Raw genomic sequence first — 24,755 nt, 5'->3', positions numbered from 1 at the left:
TCCCTAGAGACAGTATCAAAGCTCAGTAGAGCACGCTGGTTAAACCCATGGGAGGTCGAGTAAAATGTCTGGATTTAAATCCCAGCTCCTCCACTTAATACCTGGATTTGGATTAGCTATTATTTGCCCCATCTTTCTGTTTAAAAATAATGGGAAGGAGGGAAGTTCATAGTGGTCCTAGCACTGTAGGCTTGTTGTGAATATGAGAAGCATTTAACACAGCTTCTGGCATGTAGCAACTTTTCACTACATACTGATCATCATTAGAGGAGTCCTGAATCTAAAAGAAAACTAAGAAAAGCTCTAGGGTCATGTTTTAGATTAGGTTGGGTGCAAAAGTAATTGCGGTTTGAAAGGTTAAAAATAATTGCAAAAACCGCAGTCACTTTTGCACCAACCGAATATAACTGCGCTCAACAACGCCACGATGCCCGTCAGCGAAAGCCCTAGGCAGACCCCCTTCATCCACAGCTTTGCTCTTCGCGGTGTCAGACACCCACAAACAACCACGTTCTGAAAATATTAAATACAAAATTCCAGATGTGATTTGAGAGAGAGACCAATTCACATAACTTTTATTACTGTATATTGTTACAATTGTTTAATTGTAATATTGGCTATGGTTGTTAATCTCTGACTGTGCCAAATTTATAAATTAAACTTTATCATAGGTCTATATGTATAGGAAAAAAAACATAGTGTATACAGGATTCGGTACTAACCACAGTTTGAGGCATCTACTGAGGGTCTTGAAATGTCTCCCCTGTGGATAAGGGGGCGGTTACTGTATTTGGCTTTCTCATCTCTTTACTTCTAACTTCACTAATATGTCCTTTTGAATAAAGTAGGGTTCGTTCCAACATGGACATTTGTGAAACATGAAGGTAAGGCTTCTTGATCATTCATATCAAACAGGTAATATACTAGTAGAAGTGACAGATGGTTATAAAGGTTGGTGCAAAAGCAATTGCAGTTTAAAAGGTTAAAAATAATTGCAAAAACCGCAATTACTTTTGCACCAACCTAATAATCTTTGTTGGGCGCTAACGCTATGCCCAATGCTTTAAAAATAATGATGCGATTTTTCAAAAACTTTTTTAGGTAGGGATTATTGTGCCCACTGGAGAGCTAGAGCAAATTAGTTTTACGTGGATTATGCCCCTTACACAAGTAGAAGGCAACTTTGCCACCAAATAATATGAGATTCTATTTTAAAGTCAAATAAAAAGCTTATCTTACCCCAACCCAGGTAGAGATATAAAATCAGGGTTAAATACCCATCACCCCAAATTATAATAGCGCTAAAAATATCTATTTAAAGTCTCTTGAAATTGATAAACATAGGCATTTTTATGCCTATTGATAGAGATAAAAATTTCCCTTGAAAAACCAACTTCAACAATGCTAGTGTGGTATCCACAGTAACAATCAGACAAGATCGCACGTGGCTCTTTAAAGTGAACTCTCATCGAGTTCTAAAATTCACAGAATATCAAAGAACTACTCATATATCTCCAGCTTCCAAATAAGATATTTCTAAACTAATGTGGCTGCCATTTGGGCAGATATCTATGTGTGTATTGTCTTGACAGCTTGTCAACGGGCAGACAGTTCTTGAATATCACATTCATTTCTATTCAATATTGGTAAATTCCTCAATCAGAATTTTCTTTCTCACTTTCTGCACCGTGAAATCCCCCCAGTCCTCGCTGGCTTTCCACACGGCGCACAGGTGCAGGTGCCAGCGTTTCTGCAGTAGCAAAGGAAGGAAAATGAAAGAAGGAGGGGAGAGAAGAGACAGGCTGAGAGAGAACGGTGGTAATGGGGAGAGAAAGGAGATGGCCGCTGACCTTCATCCTGATATTCACCTTGATGGGAAATGAAGGGGATAATTCACACTTGACAATAAAATACTGCAGCTGCTTCTGCTTCCTTTAACCAAAGAGGTTGGGGTCAAACAGAAACCAGACACCAATGCATAAAATCGATATAGAAGGAAAGGTCCAAAGGTAAGGTGGGAAACAGACTAACAAAAACAATTTTGAAAACCACACCAATTATTGAAAGTTTATTTACCGTATGGCATACCTTAACCTTGTATTTTATCATGCAATTCTCACACAATGAGAGCAGGATGGAAATTACCTTAGGTTTGTACCTAAAGAAAATAAGCAATAATTTGACCTCCCTGAACTTCAAAGTCAACCAGGAAATAAGGGATGGAACGAAGATTCAAAATTGTATCCGACTTCAAAACCCACACTTTGAACTGCAGCACAGTCTATGTAGTTTTTGACAGAGAGGTCACAGACAATACATTTAGAAAAATAGTAACTCTGTATATGTTAGTGTAGCTTTGTTTTTCTTTTAGTCTCCACTCTAATCAAGAAAAATCTTTTAGACAGAAAAAAATCATATATTGTATATTTACCAGTGCACATACACTTTGCGTTACATAGCTAGTATCTTCAAAATCCTTCTTTTAGCTCAAATCGACCTTGAAGTCTGCAGAACATTTTTGTGGTGGTGGGCGGGGGGGGGGGGGAGTTCTTACTCAAAATATTTATCAAGCACATGACTCATATACACAGAAATAGAAGCCTGTGACACATTTACAATAAATAGATATAGACTTGTCCATTAAGATGTAGAAACAATAATGAGGCAAAAATAACAACTTCCCTGTTAATCATTTGTTAGCAATTAAAATAAAGTGTTGTGTATGTATTGTAGGTGCCAGTATTACTCTAATCTGGATGAAAAGATGAACGAGGCAAGTTCTCTGCCCTAAATGAGTTGATCAAACAAGAGGAAAGAAAAAGGAAGGAAGGAAGGAAGGAAGGTAGGAAGGAAGGAAGGAAGGAAAGGAAAGTTGTTTCTTAGTTTCTGTTTACATGTCATAATCTAAACAAAGTACACACATGGAGATATTTTTGCTTGTTTGTGGGTTTATTTTAGTGCTGATGGTAAATGATAGAGACATAACTTACTGCTAGAAAGCCATAGATGTTTCCCTAGAATAAGTGTTATTTCAGCCCGCCATAGAGGAATGGTGTAATTTGGAGAAGGAAAAAAGTATATTAAAAGGAGAATTCCTTGCACAAGAATTAGACAAAATAGAGTCTTAGCAGGAGAAATACATTGTAAGATGTCAAGACCTGCAGTCAATTCTGATTTGCTGCCGCAAGGGTTATATCTACCAAAGTTATATTGTAAGTAAGAAAGAAGAGATCGAATGTGAAGCCAGGCTGTTTACCTAACTCTGATCTTCAATTTATATCTCTACTTGTGCTTTTTATTTGTCTCATCACGTCCACCTGCTTCTAATATCTGTAATTTTGTAGCATAGCATGTATCCTTACAGGTTTCCTTAAAAGCAATTTAAAACAAACTTGGGTCTATATTATATCCATTAAAATGATTTTTTGTGATTTTATACTCTGAGTTTGGCCCACTAATCTTGTCAGATAAGGAAGAGCTTTAATATGCCTCCACTTATTGTATAAAATCTGAGATCAGCGGTTTCCCGGATCAAGGCCAGGGTTTGGGGATAAATAAGCACATCCAAAAAATGAAAACAAAACAAAACAAAAAGTAGAAAATCAAGTTTTGAAATATATACTGCTCTATAAAATGTAATGGACACTTCAATGGCTCAGAAAAAAAGTGAGAGTGGTTCACTGGGAATAGCAATGTCCCTAAGGGGAAAAAAAAAACAAAAACAAAAAAAAAACAATTTAGCTAAGGCAACAGCACAGAAGTTTCTGGAACTGTGTTCTTCTAATCCACTCTAGACTCGGCCCACCAGCTCCATTCAATATCTGGCTGACTACAGACCTAGACGGTTCTCTTATTTCTCTATGCACACATCTGCATGAGAATATACACAAACAAATAATTAAACATCCAGCAAATATCAATAGGATTAGCCTGGCATGTTGGAACAAATCTTGATAAATCCGCCTCAGTAACAATACTCCAACTACAAGTCTACGAGAGGAATACAAATTCAGCCTATTGAAGTACTGTCATGTAAGGAAAGATATTTTAATAAAACTGCCTCGTCAGTTCCTATTACTAAGGGACTAAAGCTATTGAGCTGTGGAAGTGAGGCCAAAAAAGGGGATTTGGAAATGCAAATTAGAGATAAGACGGTAATAAATGTCTTTTATTCAGCAACACACCATCCCTGATGCCAGGAGCTATTTTAAAGATGACTCTTAGTAATAGTTCTGTGAAATTGGAAGCATACATACCCAAAATGGACATCTCTGGCACGGTAGCATGATAGGGTCCATTAAGAAACTCCGGAGCATTGTCGTTGATGTCTTGAACTTTGATAATAAATTCAGAAGGAGGCTCAAGAGGCTTGTTCGTCTCCCAGTCCACTGCCTGGGCTGTTAGGGTATACTCAGCCTTCTCCTCTCGGTCAAGTCTTTTTATTGCATGGATATCTCCTGTTATATCATTAATTTGAAAGATTGTTCCAGCTCCATCACCTGATAGGATATACTTGATTTTTTTGCTCCCAGGATCCAGGTCTGTGTGCAGCTAAAATAAAAAATGACACTGGTTTGTGATGGGGCAATTTGCAACATTATTTTTTTAACTACCTCCTGTTTGAATATCAAGTTGGTTCTTCTTACATTAACTGAAATTTCATCAAGTTCTGCAAACGGTAACTATAGAAAGCATCTAGACAACTGTATCCATATGAATCAAAATACAACAATGAAATCATTAAGTTTGAACAGTTAAACAAATTATTCTGACCTGTTTAGTGCAAAGTGACATGCATTTAGAATCATAAAATGATCCAGGAGAAACTACAAAAGTATATGGACTCTTTTCAATTTATTAATAATTTATTTAAACTTATTATTAGCTACCTTTTATAAATCACTATTTGTGTGCCAAGAACTATGTGAACCATTTCTCATACGATAATTCCCTTAATTTTTACCAAAAAAGAAAAAATCAAAGTGTTCAAATATTTTATATGAAACATGAGAAAAAGGATTTGTGACAAGGCACAAAATAAACTCCCAAGGTTGATATTTTGGATTAAACATGGTAGACCCAGATTCAACTCAGATCTGCCTGCTGTACAAAAACAAAAATAATTCTAATAATCAGATGTATATTAAAATCTTATGTTTGTCTAGGGTGTTATTTTCCTTGTTTCATACAATTCTTCTGGTTCAGGAAAATGATTCCCATTTTATGAAGAAGACTGAGGCCAGAATATGGGAACACGTTTTCCAGAAATGGGACCACTTTGAAAAATAAGAACTTTGTAGCAGGGATTCAGATCCATCTCAGGTCATGGAAACAAACGTTTACTGAACATCTACTCTACCTGAAATGTTTTGGTAGATACTGGCCAGACATTCCCGGGCTTTAAATTTTTCAGTTTACTCTCAAGAGGGAGACTGGAGTGTTTGGATACATGGGCTTCTTTTTATACTCTCTTGACTCCTGGTAAAAGCACTAAAATAAACCAAAAATCTATTTCTGTAGTTTGAATTTTCCAGAGAAAAAAAATCATTGAATTATAGTTGCACAATATTGCTTAAATGCATATGTTTTCAGTTTAACTCTGTTATTTAAATGCCAATATAGTTCCACTTACTGCTCCATGAGATTTTAAATACTAGTTTCTTAGAGAGAAAAAAAATTGTCTAGTGGAAAAAAAACTCTTAGAAACTCAAAAGACGTTGTATTCTCTTGGAATCACCTCTATTCAGAACAGGCTCTATCACTTTCTTCGCCAATTTAAATTATATTTAGCGCTTCAGTAAATGAAAAGAAAAGATTATGAAAAAGACATAAAGTAGCAACAAAGAATTCAAATGCATCAATATCTCCAACTTAACTTTTGAATATTTTAAAAAGTTAAAGCAGAAGATCACATCAAATATTTATTGAATCTCAAAATGTATCCCTTTCGTTTATTGTATTAAATTTATTAACAAGAGCAAATATTGAAATGCCACTTTAGCTTAATGAATGTGGGATTATAATTCATTAATGTGATATTAATCCCAATTTATGATCATTTTAATTTATGTGCATTTTAACATTTCCATTAGCATTTTTATTAAAAAAAGAATATTTGAATAATATATCATTCCTAGAGTTTTTCCATTTATACACAAGGCATTCCTGAGACATAGAAGGTATTGGTAAGTGTCTCTCTCGTCCACAGCATTTTTGTTATTAAAAATGAAGCCTTTCAAAAAGCGATACTATTATGTTAGAACGAACTTGTGCTATATTTTTCTTACATTTGTCAACTGGTAAATTAGTATTATAATCTTAACTTAGGTTTTGATGTTTCCCTTACGTTCAGAAATAACTGAGTGAGAAAAAGGGAAAAAAGAAACGTAGGTTTTTGAAAGACTAAAACACAAAGCTAAGATTCAGGTCTAACTATAAGGACTGGAGACATTACCACACTTATTTGAGCTTCAGTGACTCTGGGTACAATGTGGGGATAAAACATCTGCTCTACAGAACTGAGTTTCAAATAGAGATAAGCTATTTGAAAAATAGACAAAAATGGAAGTGGACATATTAAGTGTGCAATAACTAAAACCATTTTACTTCACATTGTATTCAACCATATACAATTATCTGAAAATATTGTGATAAGCCCAGTTGCAACCTAAGTGAAAGCAAGTTCCTGAGACTTTATCCTGAAAATATGCTCATAAAACTGAAAAAAAACAAACAAAAAAAACCACACAAACAAACAAACAAAAACCGCTTAGTAACTAATTCTTCTTTCTTTTGGAAATTCATTTTTAGCAAATCTCAGTAAAATCCAGATCCCTGGCCTAATGGTAATCTTGAAACATAGACTGTTGTATTTCCATATTCATTAGTGTCATCCTATTAGTTGTAACACACACACACACACACAAACACACACACGCATACACACACGTTCTTTCACATGGCGTTCAAGTAACTGAACTGGCATTACAAAAGAAGCAGTAGGTGTGTAAGAACAGCAATTTACAGGCAGCAAATGCTCATAAGACTCCCAGTCTGGACGTCAGAAGGACTCTGGGTTTACAGTGTCCAGCTGCTACTTTTCCCGTTGGTCTTCACATAAATCTGTCAGAATCTGCTCGCTTCAATGCAACGACACCATTCCTATCAATGTATCCCACCTCAGGACCCTGTCTGTGAGATTCTGGGACCAAAGGTATCCCAAATGCACCAAATGCTCACACGTGTGCATCCTTGGGAAGTATGAGGACCGTCTCTGTCAAAGGCTGCTTCTGATTAGAGCAGGGTCAGGGCCACGTGCAAGCTGGCCTGGGTGGCGAGACTCCTGGGCCTGGCTGTGATACCCAAAGACCTCACCCATTCATTCATTAAACATGCGCAGAGCATGGGTGCAGACAGCACAGACATGGTCTCTGCCCTCAAAGACCCAGAGGTTAGTGGAAGATAAGCACAAATAAACAAAAAATGTAGAAGACGTATAATAATAATAGTAATAATAATAATACTTATTATTACATATATTGACTTATTATGTGATAAACATTTTATGTGTATAACTATAATGTTATGCTCACCGGAAACTAGAGACCATGCCTCCATTCATCAATGAAACAACAGATTCAGAGATTTTTTTTTTTTTTTAGAACGCTTTTCTACAGACAGCATTATCAGCAAGTGGCAATCTTAACAGCACGAGTTTAGAGTAAATCTCCTGGATTCAAAGGCATGTGCTAAAAGCTATGGTATGGAAAGAAGAGAGGCCTGTGAGAGCTGTATAAGAACCTTACTCAACCCAGAAAGTGGAGTGTGGAGGAACAGAAAAAGCCTCCCCAAAGAAGTAATGAGGAAAACCTCAGCTCTCAGAGAGGGAGGAAATGCATTCCAGGCACAGGTAATAAAAGTGTAGGTGAAGATGCCGCGGTAAGAGAAAGCGTGTACTAAGTTAGATAAACTAAAGATGATTTAATGGGGCTCGAGCACTGAATCGGGGAAAAGAGAGGGGGCAAGAAATAAGAATAGAAATGAAGGCAGGGGCCACATCCTGTCACCCTGTTGAAACCAAGTTACAGAGTTCGGATCTGACCAGTAAAGCACCAAGAGTCCATAGACACAAGGTTTCAGCAAGGAGCCTCACATAATCATGGTTTTGTTTTAGTAACTTCACAGTGGTTGGGTACCTATAAGCAAAGGTTCTGGAAGCAATGGGAAGAGGAGGTCAGACAGAACACACAGATACCAATTCACAAAGCTGCCTCAGTTTAGCTTCTCAAGTTCTGCCTGCAGCCGTATGTCACATCTCCACGCAGAGGAATCTCCAGGCTCTCTGCTGACTCCCTGCAGCCTGGAGAAGCACAGGGTGTCTGGTGTGTGGTGAGAATTCCCGGCATCTCATAGTAAGCCTTTGATTTCAGGGATCATAACAGGATTGCTGCATAACTGAGCTGAATTGTACAAGTTTAATTACACCCTCACCATGTTCCATATATTTGCAGAATACTCTCCAATTAAAATACGAGTTTATACTCTAAAAGTCATGAACGAAGCATTTGCAGTTTGCATTTTCATTCTCCTTTGTATCCCCATTGCCTGGGGAGGGATCTCTCAAATTTGGGAAGCTCAAAAATATAGAGTAAGGTGAATGTGAAGGAAGGGGGGGAAAAGCACATTTTCTCATTTTCTTTTCAAAACAATGATTTAAAGAAGAAGCAAAGAGTTTAGTAAAGTTAGGCCCAGTGGGCTACAATCATATCCGGTTCCCTCAAACATGTATTCAACTTGAGCACACAGCCTAGGAACTGAGCCATAGTACATGAGAACGCGGTTGCCAGGATGAATGAATGGTCAGCTAGGTGGATGGGTAATGGAAGAATGATAGATGGATAATACATGACAATTATCTGGTACTCACACGTCACTGTTCTCACCCCCCAACCCCACCTCAGTCTTTAGTATCACCCATATCTCTTTTATGTGACTGTTGAAAAAAAAGACGTACAAACGACTTTCCGCCTTCCCACACAGGATCCCCGAGGGCACTAAAGTACCCCTAGGACAACACAGCCTAGAGAAAATATAGTCTTCTCAGAATGTCCATTTTAATATCAAAGAATGATTTCAATTACCATTCTGATCACCTCTTCTTCTCAAGTGAGTGATGACGAAAAGGTTCAGTGAACTACAGGGAAAATCCTTTCCTCTTCTGAAAATCAGGTAGCTCCGGCATCGGAACTTATTTTGAAGTTCCATTCTATCACATGCTGAGAGAGTTTCTCAAGTTTCCGATATTCCTCTACAGAAGTATCTAAGTTACTAGGTTAGAATCAGCATCTTTTGGAATCCAAAAAGATTACCGGGGAACTCAGTCACTTACTGATATCTACTCTTCATGAATCCACTTACCCTTGGAGAGGATAGCAAGCTTAACACTCTTGAATCAATTTACATCTTAGCACGATATTCTCAGTACGTAGTCTGTGCCTGTCAAGGAGAAACTGTGCTGTTGACTATGAATCTATCAGTGAATTGACTCATAATCTAATCCTTAAGTCACAACCATGCACTATCAAAGATGGCATGAGGGACATTGACACAATATGAGTTTTTGGCCTAAATCTTCGAGATGAGAAAGAATATAGGACTTGGATCTAGATTAGGGACATATTTAGGCTGCCAGGAGAGTGAAAGAGCAGGTAGAGAAAGAGAAAGAGGGTACAAGAGTTCCCTTCATGTCTCTGAAGTCTCCCCTCCTCAAACATCAAAAGTAGACTTAAATTCTGCTTATTTTAATTTAATAGTTCACCCCCCTCTCCCCTCACCCCCTGGTAACCACCAAACTATTGTCTGTGTCTATGAGTTTTTTGTTTATTTGTTTGTCTTGTAAGGGTGGAGGGAGGTGGTAGATGAGGGTAAATGGGATCCAATATATGGTGATGAAAGGAGAACTGACTCTGGGTGGTGAGCATACAGCGTGAGATATAGATGATGTATTACAGAATTGTACACTTGAAACCTGTGTAATTTTACTAACCAGTGTCATCCCAATAAATTTTAATAATAAAAAATGTGCGGTTCAGCCCTGTTTTCCACTACAGAACATCTCACAATGGATGCTGACCAAATATGAAATGGCCCACTCAAGAAAGAGTTTGGTCCCATGATTTTATTCGAGCAGACTGAGACAATCACTTGCTTCTGATGTAGTGCTAAATAAAGAAAGCATCCTATGATGGTGGTAGGCGGGTGGGCGAGATCGCTGTGCCATGATGGGCTACGTAGCTTGTAAGACGTATATGCTGCCTGTATATGCTGCCATGTTATACTACTACAGAAAACCGAAATAATTCAAATACAGTTATCTTTCATCCAGTCACTCTGTTCTTAGCAGGATGCAGAAACTAATTACATCATAAAACTAAAGCTAGGCAATAGGCATAAAAAACAACCCAATATTTTATTAAGATCAAGTTGGGAATACGCAATTATTCTTGTCATCACACACTCTAAAGAAATAATAATTCCGTGAACTAGTAACAGTTCTCAAAGTAATTTACATATAAGTTGCATTACCCTTAAACTATCTTAAGAGGGGAGCGGCTCAAGAAGAAACAACCCCTGTTAAAAGAATAGAATACAGCATCCCACACTGAAAATGACCTCTGCTTCACAAAAAGATACTTTCTAATGTGTTACAGCAGGCAAATGTGTAGCATCTTGATATCACAGACACATGTTCTTTGCATTCTGTGTCAGTTGCCAGTGTGAGTACTGAACAGAAATGACCTGGCCATGGAGACTAGTGCCCAGAGAAACAGGAAATTGGAAGCAAGCCCAAGTAAGGGAAATGCTGCTTTTGCTTCAGGGACCTGAAAATACAGTTAGAAAAACATATGTATTATCTGTGCTTCTCTTTTAAATGGTAAGTTCCACAAGGGCAGGACTTCTATGCACATTATTCAACATTATCTCCAACAAGCATCATACTTGGCACATAGTAAATGCTCATTAAAGTATAAATGCTGGATATATATGTATACTTTATATATACTGGAGCTATATACTCATATACCAAATTCAATAAATACCATAAATTGACTTTTTCAAGCTCACACAACTAACAAATGAAAGAACCAGATGTGACCTGATAAAGCAGATTCCAGACCATGTACATTTTAGCATAATTCTATAGAGACCCTCCAGAAAGCATAACTAGTTAGTCTGGGGGCCTCCTATTTCTGTAGATGATGAGACAGATTGGAGAAGCCTCTCTAGTTTGTCCTCGAATGGCAGTAGAGATTTAATATAGTATGCATTTAGAAACCACGTCTATGAAACCATACAGGATTGACACGTTTTGTGAACCCATTTATCATATAGAAATTTGACACAGCAGTATGTTCACCTCATAGGAACACAAGGAGGGAATGTTGACAAGGAGAGGCTGGCAGAATGTTTCCCAAGAGACTTCCCAAGCTGACATTCATGACCTTGGCAAATTTGCTATTATCTTCTGTGAGGACCACCGCTTTACAGGTTTGGAGACATGATATGTCAGGCCCATAGCAAATCTACCTTTCTTAGGCAGACCCCATTAAAAAATTACCTAGTCTAATTTTTGTCAGGCAAGGTACTGATGATAACAGCATTTCAAATATTTCAGTTACCATGAGCTAAATTTCTCTCTCTATAAAAACCCACAAACAAGTGGAGCCAAAGTCGTCCTTGATAGGATTAAGATAAAGGAGAATTCGATGGACTAATTCTAAAATGATGCCATAGGGAAAAAAATAGCTTAAGTTTGCCCACATTCCAAAAAATGAACTTAAAAATGCTCCAAAAATGCTTAAATTCCACATTCTCAGATTTTCTGTTTTCCTTTAACTACTAAGGTGGAGACTCCCATATTTAACCAAACGATCATTAAAAGGGGGAAAAGGGAGGGAAGCAATGACCTCCCTTCCGTTTGATACATCTTTTCTCATATGTGCTAAAAACAGCCTGGTTAACATATTAAACCTTACAGGTTTGGAGGTCAATATGCTTCTCTCAGGCAACCAGAGATTTATAGAATACTAGTTATGGAACTTAGAATGAGAACCTGATAAGAAACAGAGCTAGACTGGAACCAGCCATAAGACATTGAGGAATTTACTTAGCCTCTCCAAAAGTCAGTTCCCTTATTTGTAAAATGTTTTAATAAGTTTTAATAACCCTACCTTTAGGGTTTTGTCATGATTAAAATGTGACAACAGACAATAGATAAAGGCATGTATATCTTCTAGGAACGAAGAAATTCTGATAAAAATGCTTATAGGTTGGATTTTGTGGAGACTGAATTCTGGAATGATGGGTTGTACCAAACCAGTAACTGCTTTCTAAGAAAAATACACTTAACAACGTATTCTGAGTCAGAATTAAACATACAATATTGATTTATAGTAGAAAGAAGAATGTCACTTCTTGAGTTCAATGACCTAGGTACAATGTGAGCTTAAACTCTCACTTTGGGCATGTCACTTAATCACATATTTGGTACTTATTCACCTATTCACTAATTAATGATAGGGGACATATCTGGAAGTTTTTATTTCTTTTCATTCAGCTTTATTAAGGTATAATTGACAAATGAAATTGAGAGATATTTAAAGCGTACATTGTTTTTGTTTCTTGTTCCTCAATAACTATAAGCCTAGCAGTTGAGGGAAAGTGGTCGATGTGCACTCCGTCATTAAATAAATACTTACGTGGGCAAGAGTGTGGGTGAGAGTAATAGTGGACCAATTACTACAAAGAGACTAGGATGAATGGATCAAGTAGTGGATAAATTGTTTGATAAGCGAATTAAGGGAAGTAGATAGATGGTTTTATTGGAGAATACATTGACAAAGCAGATAATAGATAAAGGGATGGCTGACTAAATAAAATTCTCAGCCATCCTTCCATTTAAGTTCCAGCACATATGAAATACTATGAATCAATGGGTGAATGAACAGATGGACATGTGGTGAGTGCGTGGGCTGTAAAGGCCAGAGGTTCTCACTAAAAGGTTGATTTTGGAAAATCATAACAAATTATTCTGTCTCCGAGCACTACACCTGGTCTACACTAAAGTAGACATAGTTCTTGGAAGTTCAACAATAAATTGCAAGATATTCTTATATAAAGATCTTTGATGTATATTTAATTTTCAACAAAACAATCCCTCCACTAGTTTCCTGAAAAAAAAAAAAAAAAAAACAAGAATAAAAACAAACAAAAACAAAAGAACACTTCTTCTCTCTCGACAGGATGGATGGATAGATAGAAAAAAATATTGTGCCAAATCAATATATAATGTAGTAATATAATACACAGTGTATTAAGTTGGTGCAAAAGTAATTGCAGTTTAAAAGGTTAAAGATAACTGCAAAACCCACAATTACTTTTGCACCAACCTAATGCATAAGGAGGGTAGGATTTAAAAAAGAAACATAGGATTATTATCCAAAGAAAAGAAGTGGATTTTAAATAGATGCGGATATTTAAAACAGGTATTCAGGATATTTTCCAAAGGTCAGTTTATAGGAGAGCATTCAGGTTTTTTGGAAAAGAGGACACTGCTAAGAAAATGTTGTGTGAATGTTCTTTATGTTTCAAATGAACTTTAACCGGAGTACCAGTAGGAGTTAAAAAAGATGAGATGGATATCTGATGTGGTAATCACAACTGCTTACTAAACGGGATGTATCTTGTTATCCAAATAACTGACAGAGCACAGTGGGAAAGAACCCAGTGGATAACCAAATGACAGATATCTACTTTATCTGAAATTCTGTATTTATAAAGAGACTGGGATAATCAAAATGCCATGAACTTGCAAGAACATTGCAATTGAAGTTAAATACATAAAGCTGGGGTTTAGTTTGGGCCATAAAACAGAGTGCGACGTTAGCAAACCATCTTTTTTCTGTGCTCAAAAAGCCTGATAATAACTTAGCTGTGTGAGTCACTCCTGTCCCTTGAGCACTGTAAACTGTCTCCTTCTAACCAAGAAAGAGGAGATTCATGAACAAAGCTCAGATGTAACAGAAATAATATGTTCAAGTTTCAGCCATGACTACTCAATGGGTAGATGAATGATTTGATGGATGAACGGATAAATGAGTTGATAAGAGAATTACAAAGAGGCGGATGGGAAGTAAAGGGTTTTATTGGACAATGTGTGGGTGGAGGAAAGAGTAGATGAGAGGATGGCTAACTAAAGAGATTCACAAATATCTGTCCTTCTAAATAAATGACAATCAAAAGACCTGGTTTGAATTACAACTATTAGGTGTGATTTGGACAAGTTACTTCAATGTTCCCTATTTTAGTTTCCTTTTGTTAAAATGACACAACAAGGCCATCAGCACCATTACCAAAAATAAGATCTCAGATTGTTGCACGGAAGCATGTATGTGAAAGTTTTTGTTTTAACTCTTGCTTTCCCAAGTACAATGATCTCTATAGTGAAGATTTGAAAATGGAACTTTGCATCATACTTTATCAGAATTAGATGTTAATAATATAGCTTGCAGTGCTGTGTGTGTGTGCGTGCATTTAAGTGTTTGTGTGTTTATGTATGTTTCACTACTCCACCTCCATTCTGCCAACAAAACCTGGAAGTTCACTGAGAAAATATCAAACAGTAAAACAATACATGTTCAAGGAAAACCTGAAAACTCAAGATGCTTTCTTACTTTCCCCACTGTAAACAGATCTATAGATCTGTTGGAACTGTGTACATCTCCTGCTTCAATAACAATAATAAACTTATGAAAATAAACAGATTATTTTGTGTCATCTACAAACAGAAACAAAACTAATCCTTCCCAGTCCTCTATTAGGAGCTGAAATGTGTTCCCTCAAAATTCACAGGTTGAAGCCCTAATCCCCCACATCTCAGAATGTGACTGTCTTTGCAGGTAGAGCCATTAAAGAAATGATTATGTTAAAACAAAGCTAAAATGGGCCTTAATCCAATCTAACTGGTGTCCTTAAAGAAGAAGTTTGGACCCACAAAGAGACACCAGGGACGCACACGCACTGGGGAAGGACAATGTGAAGATACAGGAGAAGGTTGCCACCTGCGAACCAAGGTGAGAGGCTTCGCAAAACTCATGTCGTTTTTAGCCACCGTGTTTGTGATTATTTGTCATAGTAACAATAGAAAACGTATATAATATTTTTAATCAATACAATAACAGAATTGATAAGTTTACATATCAGGTATCTAGCGACCTTGCATCTTTTCTAATGATATCTTCCTTAATTTATAAAATAAGGGAAGGGGTACTAAGTTGCTTTACAGATGTTTTATAGTTCAAACAGGCTGTGAATACTTAGACACAGCCTTCCCTTTTGCATAGCTATTTTATATTGTCAATGTACTAACACAGCTACCTTGTCAGTAAATAGTGTTACCACAGCTACCCAGGCACAAGGGGTAACCCACTCATTTGCTTATTTACCTATTTTTTCAAGACCATGGAGAGTTTCCTTACATTGGATACATTCACTTCCCGTTGTATTTAAGTATCACAACACACCTATGAGGTACACACCAGACACCTCATTTTACAGATTAAGAAACTGAAGGTTAGAATATTAAGCAATTGCTCAACATCACATATAGCGAAAGAGGGAGAAAGGATTCAAATCCAAGTCTATCTGCTTCTCACTCACGTCTGTTTTATTGGTTTAATGTTGTGTGCCAGACCAAAGAAAGGGGAACCAAATAAAAGCACCTGAAAACAAAGACTGCGCTGTTCATGAAACTATAAACTGTTTGGTGATTTTTTTTTTTTTAAACATACATTTCATTCAGCATAATACCCACTAGGTTCATCCATGTCATGTCAGACAGAGAAAGACAAATGCTGTATGGGTTCACTTATCTGTGGGATCTAGAAAAACAAAAGCAACGCACAAACAAAACATAAACAGACTCACGGAAACAGAGATCAAACCGATGGTTCTGTCGGGGGCACGGGTGTGGCAAAAAGGCAAAGAGGAATATAGTTTATAATATTGTGATAAGTTTGCACGGTGACAGATGATGACTAGACTTGGGTGGTCATCACATTGGAAGGTACATAAAGGTTGAATCACTATATTGTACACCTGACACTAATATGCTACTGTATACCAACTATACTCAAATTAAAAAATATATGTAGCCAATAAATAAATAAATAAATAAATAAATAAATAAATATTTGAGAAAAGGAAACATACATTTCACATATTACCTGTTTGTTTAATAAGAGTCTTGTGAGAATTGAAGTCAAGAGTTGTCATTTCTCTGGCACAGAATAGGAAACAAGAGTCCTCCAATGACCTCGGAAAATCTGTAACACCCAATTAACACCTGAGTGCGAGATCCCCAAACACCCCTGTGGGGAGGAGCCTAATAATAGAAACCTCCCCAGGGGGCGGGGAAAGGAAGGAGAGAACTTGCCCTTGGCAGTAGAAAAAGCTTTGGGGAAATCCAGCAAACCTAGGAGACAGATACGGTGTGTGTGTGTGTGTGTGTGTGTGTGTGTGTGTGTGTGTGTGTGTGTGTGTTTGGGGGTGGGTGGGAAGGGGATTTACACAACACAAATGTCAGACTAGAGAATTGTTAGATAAACTTTGCAAATCAGAATCTATCAATGGGAAATAGCCACGCAAGCGATCATGGATTCATACTTTCCCTGAAAAACAAAAGTAAAGTAATGCAACCTTCTCCTGTACACTCTACATTAATAATATGACAACACTGGTTAGGTGCATAATGGATGCTCAATAGGTAATTCTGAATATAAGAAAAAGCTCTATTTAATTTCTTCCAGTATTTCGAGGTATTTGTGATAAGAAACTATCCTGGATAAGTGCATTCACAACTTTACCCACTCTCATCACCAGAAAAGTTTTGTCTGGCATGGTGGACTCGTAAGCCACCAAAAATAGATTGAATGATGCCTTTAATCTTCTACCTGTTAATAAGATATTTTACTGTTTTTTTTGCAATGATAAATTCAAGAGCTACTAATACAGAAAATAATAGACGTGGAAAGGAAAGACAGAAAGTTTGCAGGGGTGGGGATTAAGGGAAGAGAATTGTTTTCTTTTTTGTATACTGTTTGTTTACTTTCCATTGTGCTGTGTTTAAGGAGAGAAGAAATTTGAAGCCATGTATCACTAACATGAAAGATTTTCACAGATGTCAGAGGGGAACCAGGTTTCTAAGAGGTTTCATTGAACAATAAAAATAACCGACTTCACTGTGCCATATTTTGGAGTGATCACATTTAAAAAAGTAAATTGCTTTTCAATTATCTTTGGATGTGAGGTTGAGGGTTCTTTGAAACAAAAGTTTGACGCAGTTCAGCTTTGCAGATCATTCCTTTACCTTTGTGTATGTGAGTGTATAACCTGGCGATGGGGGAAGATGGGGGAGGATGGATGGAATGCTGCGTCAGTCGCAGACGTCAATCATCTACAGTTAAATTTGTAACATGGCCCATCTTTGTTGTCAGGGCACGAGAAAAGTTCTGAAGAAGCAAAGCTGCAGATGTCTCCCACGACTACAGGAACCACCTCTGTCAGGAATGTAGACCTGAGCACTGGAAGGACGGCTTAGAGTAGCAGTTCTGATATACAGGATGGGTCCACAGACGTCTGGGGATCTCTGAGCTCCCTCCAGGGCGTCCGCGAGCTCAGAGGTATTTGCCTTGTTTACTGTGTTGACATTTGTGTTGACAGTGCAAATGTAATTAGTGACAGTGTGAAACACTGCCTCCATTTCAGCACCAAACAAGTCGGTGGAACCACAGTGTACAGAGTCACCATTCTCTTCACAGCCACCCCTTCTCAGGATTAAACAAAAAGCCAGTTTCCCTTAAAATGTCTATGACAAGGTAGCACAAAAGGCTAATTTATTACATCTCAGCCCTGAGTACACATATTTTTAATATTCTGTGCAATGAAATGGGTAGTACACATACAGCACACCTGCCCACTGAAGCACAACTGTCAACCCGGGGGATATAAGCTGTAATTGTTTCAGTTGCAAGCTGAACAAGTCACTTTTTTTTTTTTTTAACAGAATTCATTTTCCATAAAATGGAAAGAATTAATAATAGGCAAATGACGGTTATTCCGACTTAAGTATTTACCACGTATTATCAAAAATTTATAATTTATAAAATATAACAATTTTAAATGTATAACCCTAAAATGAGCTTATCACTTTGAAGATAACCAATGGTATTTATGGCACATGAAAAAAATTGGGGTGTTCTAGCAACAAATGGAATTTAAGAAAATCTGTGTCTGCCTCTGTGAGATTTGGAGCTTCAATCTGTGAGACTGAGGCTTTAAGATAAAATTTTTTTGTGTGTGTGAGATTGAATATCTGATGACATTACTTGACATGAGTTTTTTGATTATTTTATAATGAAATTTGGAAGACCTGTAGAGTTCAGTAAAATAATATTTTCCAAAACATGGCGTTAGAAAGTCATGAATTGGCAAAAGATCCATTCAAAGTGCAAAAGAATCCAATGGATATAATATAGCAGAGTACGAAAATTTATTGATATGGTTTCAGATTCCACACTGAAACAAGCTTTTAAGAAACTACTACTGGTGGAGATTTTAGTGAGGTATCAAAGAAAAATATACACAATTACCTGAAAAGGTTATTAAAATAGCCGTGCCTTTTTTCAACTACATATTCATGTAAGCCTGAATTTTCTTCCTGTACTTCAGTGAAAACAGCATATTGCAATAGATTGAATACTGAAGTAGACAGGAAAATCCAGCAGTCTTCCATTAAGGCAGAAATGAAGGAGATTTTTTAAATTTAAAACAATATTGTTCCTCTACTGTTTGCTTTGAAAAGTATATTTTCATTCAAATGTTATTTATATTGCATGTTATAAGTTTATCATTTTTATTTTTAAATGACAAATCTTTAAATTTTCTCAGTTTGAATTTCTAATATGGCAAATATAACAAATATAATTCATATAAACCAAAGCTTTGTGGATTCCTCAAAAAGTTTCTTTTTTAATGAAAATAGTTGACATACAATACTACATTAACCGCCGGTGCACAACATAGTAATTCAACATTTATATACCTTATGATGTGATCACTGTGATAAGTCTAGTAACCATCTGTCACTATACAAGTTATTACAAATTATTGACTATATTCCCTGTGCTGTAGATTACATCCCATGACTTACCCATTTTATAACTAGAAGTTTGTACCTCTCAATAAGTTTTAAGAGTATAAAGGTGTCTTGTGACCAAAATTTTTGAGAACCACTTACCTAAATTTAATACAATTATACCTTAATAAAGTTTTTTTAAATTAACATAGGTTTAATATTGTAAACATAGGCTGGAAAAAAAATTAGCATCACAAAACTTGGGATTGGAAGTTTCTATATATAACCAGGGGAAAGTCATACTCATCTTGTTTCAATTTGAGACAAGTTTTACAAAAGGAGAAATGAAATCCTTCCTCTCTGAAACTTTGCGAATATGAAATGTAAATACTATAGGTCAAATACAAGCATAAATCTAGCATATTCAAGTTCTCTGCCCCAAATATCCCTTTTTTGAAGCAAACTTTACACTTTGTACATTAAAAACAATTCTTCTGAGAGGCTGGGCACACACTTCAAATCACAGGTAAATATTATCTCAGGTTATTAGGAAGCTCTGGCAATCTATCTAGATGGCTAGAGGAAATAGGTATGAACACATACTCACATGCATGCTTAGAGCAGTGTAAACTATAGTGAGTATCAGAATCGTAAGTGAAAGGACAGATTTCTAGGCCTTACTTAGTCATTTTGGAGTGGGGTCCAAATAATCACATTTCTAAAAAGTTCCCAGGTGACATATTGCTGGTCTAAGAACCACAATTTGAGAAGCACTGACTTAGTGATCAAAAAGAATGTATTTCTGGGATTTTCTTTAATCCTGAAATATTCTTTGTGGAATTGTTTTATTTGATAATGAAAAATGCCATTTTTGATCAGTGGTTCAAATTGTTTCTGCTAGGGAATAATCAATTTTAGGTTCCAAACATTTTTTAGGGACTCTCACACATTTATGTCCTGAATACTAAAACAATTTAGGTAGAAATATAGTCATTCACATTTGTCTATATAGTCTATTGTCAAATAGAGTCAACAAACATTTATAGTCAACAAACATTTATAGAAACAAACATTTCTATTATGTGCCCAATACACAGGTTCCCATGCTCTTGTCACAGGACAGCAGATTCACACCAAAAAAGAAAGCTGTTCTTATAGAGTTAAATATCAAGCCAACGTTACCTGCTTGCCCAGATCCAAAGTACCTGGAATATTTGATAACAAAGCCCCTTTCCCATCGCTAACTTGTACTCTCACTACTGAAAACTGCTGAAAATAATAATATGCCCAGACATCATCAGTGTGTGCGCATGTGAAGGTTAGGAGAATCACACTCAAAAATTGCACTCATAAATATACAGGATCTTGGTGATTGATGGAACAATATAATCAGGATAAATGAATATTAGTCTCCGTAAAAAAAAAAAAAAAAGAAAGCTATGACCACTTAAAAAATAGTCTTATACAGGCATGTAGTTAATTTAGTTGCTACAACTCTAAAATTCAACCTTCTATTTTCAACATTTTTGCCTGTTTTGGCAGAGAAACAATTTAAAATAAAGAGCTGTGAGTTGTCTTGCAGAGGATGATTTGTATGACACTCTTTTAATATACAATTTCCACAGACTTGCTAATTGTTCCTTTCTTGAAAACTCATTCTTCTGAGAATGCGAATGAGATGCATTTGGCTATGTGACTATCAACCAGGCACAGGATACTGCCCTGCATTAGTACCCACATTATTATTCAGTCATAATTAACATACTTCTAAAATAAAGTGTTGACAGCATTCTTATTCAAATATGTAGCATATGTTTATTGTCTCACACATCGAGACACACACATAATTGCAGTGTATGTGTGAGAGAAATTGCAGAGGCAGTCCAAGAAGCCATACTCACACTAATTGTAAAGTGCTACTGTCCAATTACGGCAGGTGAGACCACAGGATAGCAACACTGTCAAACGCCTCCTATCAAACATGGCCAGGCTGATTAAATAATGAGGCAAATGAAATAAAAAGAACAGAGATGTTTTTGTTGTTGTTGTTTCTACAGGACCTCAAGAAGCTAATGGAAACCAGGATACTCACAGGTTTTCCGTATCCCAGACTTGATCGCAATGGAGTAATGTATTATTATCTACACTATTGAATAGCTCAAAGCACAAGGCCTCCTTTCACCAAAATCAAGCGATCACTTGGTGGTGAATAATTATTTCTACTTGTTAGAGATGTGCTTTGATGGTTTTAGGTAAAGAAAATAATGTGACATTACATTACTTACTTTTATTTTTATTTCTTTCCATTTGATCATGTTGGGAAATAATTAATGCATAATTAATGCATCATGTGTAAATATACAGGAATCACCTCACACTTATTTCAAAGCCTCATGTAACATGAACTTCAAGGAGAGTTTAAACTAGTGTCATTTGACTTCTAAAACATTCTTTTAAATTGGGAGGGTGTAAAAAAGTGTGTGTGTGTGTGTGTGTGTGTTTATATATATATATATATATATATATATATATATATATATATATAAAATTATTATTATTATTTCAGTGATGACTTATACCAGATGCAGGATAAGTTGAAAGCGAAGGAGGAAGAGCTAGATGGAGGAGAAAGCTAGAAGCAACAGAACCTACCACGTGCCATGCACTGGTCTAATTAATTGAATGCAATACTTCATCTTCACACTCCAAGGCAGTTTTTATTATTCTCAATTTATAGTTGAGAAATCTAGGACACACAGTAGTTAAGTAACCTATTGCAGGACACACAAGCTGATAAAAAGCAGAACCATGGCGTTTGGTCTTGTGATCCACACGTATGTGTGCCTGTATGTGTGTGTGTGTTTGTGCTTGTGTATGTATGGATGGGAGTGCAATTCTTTACAATCATTCTTTTTCTCCATTTCAAATAAATAATTACTCATTTATTTTCCTCCTGAATTCTGTTGCTGTTGGAAGTGGAAAAAAATCTATGCTGTAAATATGGGGAGAAGGAAAGAGAATGAACACGTGTTGAGAATTGATCTTTTGGAAGAATAGTTAAATCACAAGACAAAAAGGAGTAGAACGATATATGAATTGAAGAATGCCTAACAGCAGCTCCTTCCTTTTCACCGTCTTCTAACTTATTTATAGACAGTTTTGTTTCCTGTCTTTGTAACACCTTCAGAATTAACACCCTGATCTGTGTCCTTGTTAGTTATTTCTCCTAAAGGGTCAACTCTTGAATTCACCAAACAGATGAAAACCCTTAGGTGGTAGAAGGACTTTTTTATGTCCTTAGGTTTCTGTGACACCTGACAGATGGAGCATATGCCCACAAATGACCCAGCATTTAAACAATTGTTGGCTGTGCAACAGGAATTGCCAGGATGTACTGTGCTCATTCACAAGGAAGAACTATTGAAGGATTCATAATTTTGATTCAATAGGTTCCATTATTTCTTTTGTGAGCCTACATAAGTCTCATTAACTGTAATGGCAATGATATGTAGACACACACTGGAGACTGGCATCTAGGGTGTGCTGAGTGAATGGTGTGGTTTGGGCAGAAAAAATGGCTACAAAAGGTCTCATTTAAGAAGTTATGCACTTTTTATTTCAAGTGGCTAATTACTACCATTGAACTCTGCCATTAATCCCTTTCATGACGATTTCAAGGATAATGAAGAAAAAACAGCAGACACATTAGAGGGCATTGCATGAGCTGTCTGTCACCTGTGGTCTGTCTGTGTGCTCCACTGGTTAGCCTTACCATGTCTTTCAGCATCACAGCATAGTAGAAAGAATACGGATTTCGAAGTCACTTACTCCTCAAACCTAACACTGATTTTGTGATTTAAACACCACGTGACTTTGGGCAAATAATTTTACTTCTCTTCGCTTCAGTTCCTCTATCACCAGAGGAAAAACAATATCTCACAGGATGAGTGTGAGATTTACACTAAGTAGAAGTAGTATGTTAACCAACAATAGTAGGAGTGTAAGGTGGAGATTTAAGTCTAGGGATAGTAGGCATAGGTCTTGATTCACCAAATGTTATTTTATTTCTACTTGTATTTAGTTTTCATGAAGCACACGCACATTACATCATCAGCATTACTAAATATAAATATACGGCAGGACTCTGTGTCTGCGGCAGGGTCTGTGGTGATGCCTCGGGAATGCCTCAGGAGATGGAAGGTGAGGAGCCAAGTGGACTTACATGGCCTGAAGTATGATGCTGAAGCTTAAAATTTATCAACTTTAAATGTTTTTGTTGTTGTTGTTGTTGTTGTTTTTAATGTAAGGCATTGTTTGACAAGAGGTTAGGTTATTTGAAGATATTTGAAAAACATAGCTCTGCACACTCTAATGCCTCTGATTACACTACATAGGAATCCTTGAGCTCCACTTGTAATAGCATCTGTACAACCAGTCCTTCCCTTCTATTGAGTCAGTAGAGTTAGTTGCATTGAATTTCACTTTACGCACAGTAGTTGCCCTGATGTGACCTACATTAAGGAATGCCAGAAATTAAAAGCTTGATGAAATAGCACACTGTGGTATTCCACAGTTAGGGACGAGGAAGATGCTCGGTACACTGCCTGGGGCACTGCAGAGAGAACATGGTTAGATGAAAATAACTAGTCCCAACACTAAGCCAGTAAGCGACTTTCTCAAGGTGATTTAGTTCCTTTTACCTTATGGTTCCTTTTACCTTACTCTGATTTGTATTACTCATCAGCTTTGGTTGTTCACAGTGGATATGGCCAAGCGAAGGTCAAACTGCTGGAATTCAAATTTGCAGGAATTCTATGTAACAAATAGAATAATGACACATGTATAGGAATTCTATTATGCAACTTGGTATATTAGCTAAATTAACGGTGTCACTCCGCGCCTGTTTGTTTTCCATTTCCATAAGTTTGTTCTAGACTATTACTCATTTAGGTAGTCCTCTCATTGTTTTTACCTTACGATTTCATTTTATTTTTAAAAAATATGTATTTTCATCTGTGGCAAGCTTTAACATGCTGATGTAAATATGGGAACCTTGCTTTTGAGATATTCAAATGCATGCTCGCCATATGTATATGCTAATTGCACATTACAAATGTTCTATTTATAATTCTACCTCTTTCATCAAAGAACCTGGTCAGCTCTAAAACTGATAAGAAAGCTTGTGCTTACCAGGACTCTTGGCGGTCCTGGGTAATTGCATCTATTGTGAGCCTGCTCCACCTCTCCTCTGTAACTTCCTGCTATCTCACCTCTGACTCTAATGGAGACAAAAACCACATGCCCAGCCAATGAGTGGCCTCACTCTCTAGTTCCAACAGTGGCCCTTATCTTAACAAACCTAATAATGGTCAATAGAAGAAGTTTAGTATCCTTTTAAATGAGCAAATGGAAAGAACACTATGTTTTAGAGACCCTATGAAAGTGAATGCTATGAGGACTCTTTTGAAGGTGTCTAAAGTACAGGTGCTGTAGTATAAGCCATGTTGTCAAAATGTCCTTTCTTTAGCTAAATTCTAAGAGGTCATGATATTTGGTACTAAGA

At 36.7% G+C, this 24,755-nt stretch overlaps 1 protein-coding gene across 4 annotated transcripts in view; it reads right to left on the bottom strand.

Moving 5' to 3' along the window:
• CDH8 (cadherin 8) overlaps positions 1 to 24,755 on the bottom strand; it is a 324,252-nt gene that overhangs the window by 211,153 nt on the left and 88,344 nt on the right. For all 4 annotated transcript variants that reach the window (XM_019755067.3, XM_074314784.2, XM_019755057.3 and 1 more), the window contains exon 3: positions 4,257 to 4,551. In XM_019755067.3, the coding sequence (XP_019610626.2) occupies positions 4,257 to 4,551 (295 nt within the window). The remainder of the gene's footprint in view (positions 1 to 4,256; positions 4,552 to 24,755) is intronic.

The sequence above is a fragment of the Rhinolophus sinicus genome, chromosome 8 (assembly GCF_057876585.1).
Source record: "Rhinolophus sinicus isolate RSI-liver-muscle chromosome 8, RSI-T2T, whole genome shotgun sequence".
Taxonomy (NCBI): Eukaryota; Metazoa; Chordata; class Mammalia; order Chiroptera; family Rhinolophidae; genus Rhinolophus; species Rhinolophus sinicus.
The sequence above is the reverse complement of the archived record's forward strand: the minus strand, read 5'-3'. Positions and strand labels throughout refer to the sequence as shown.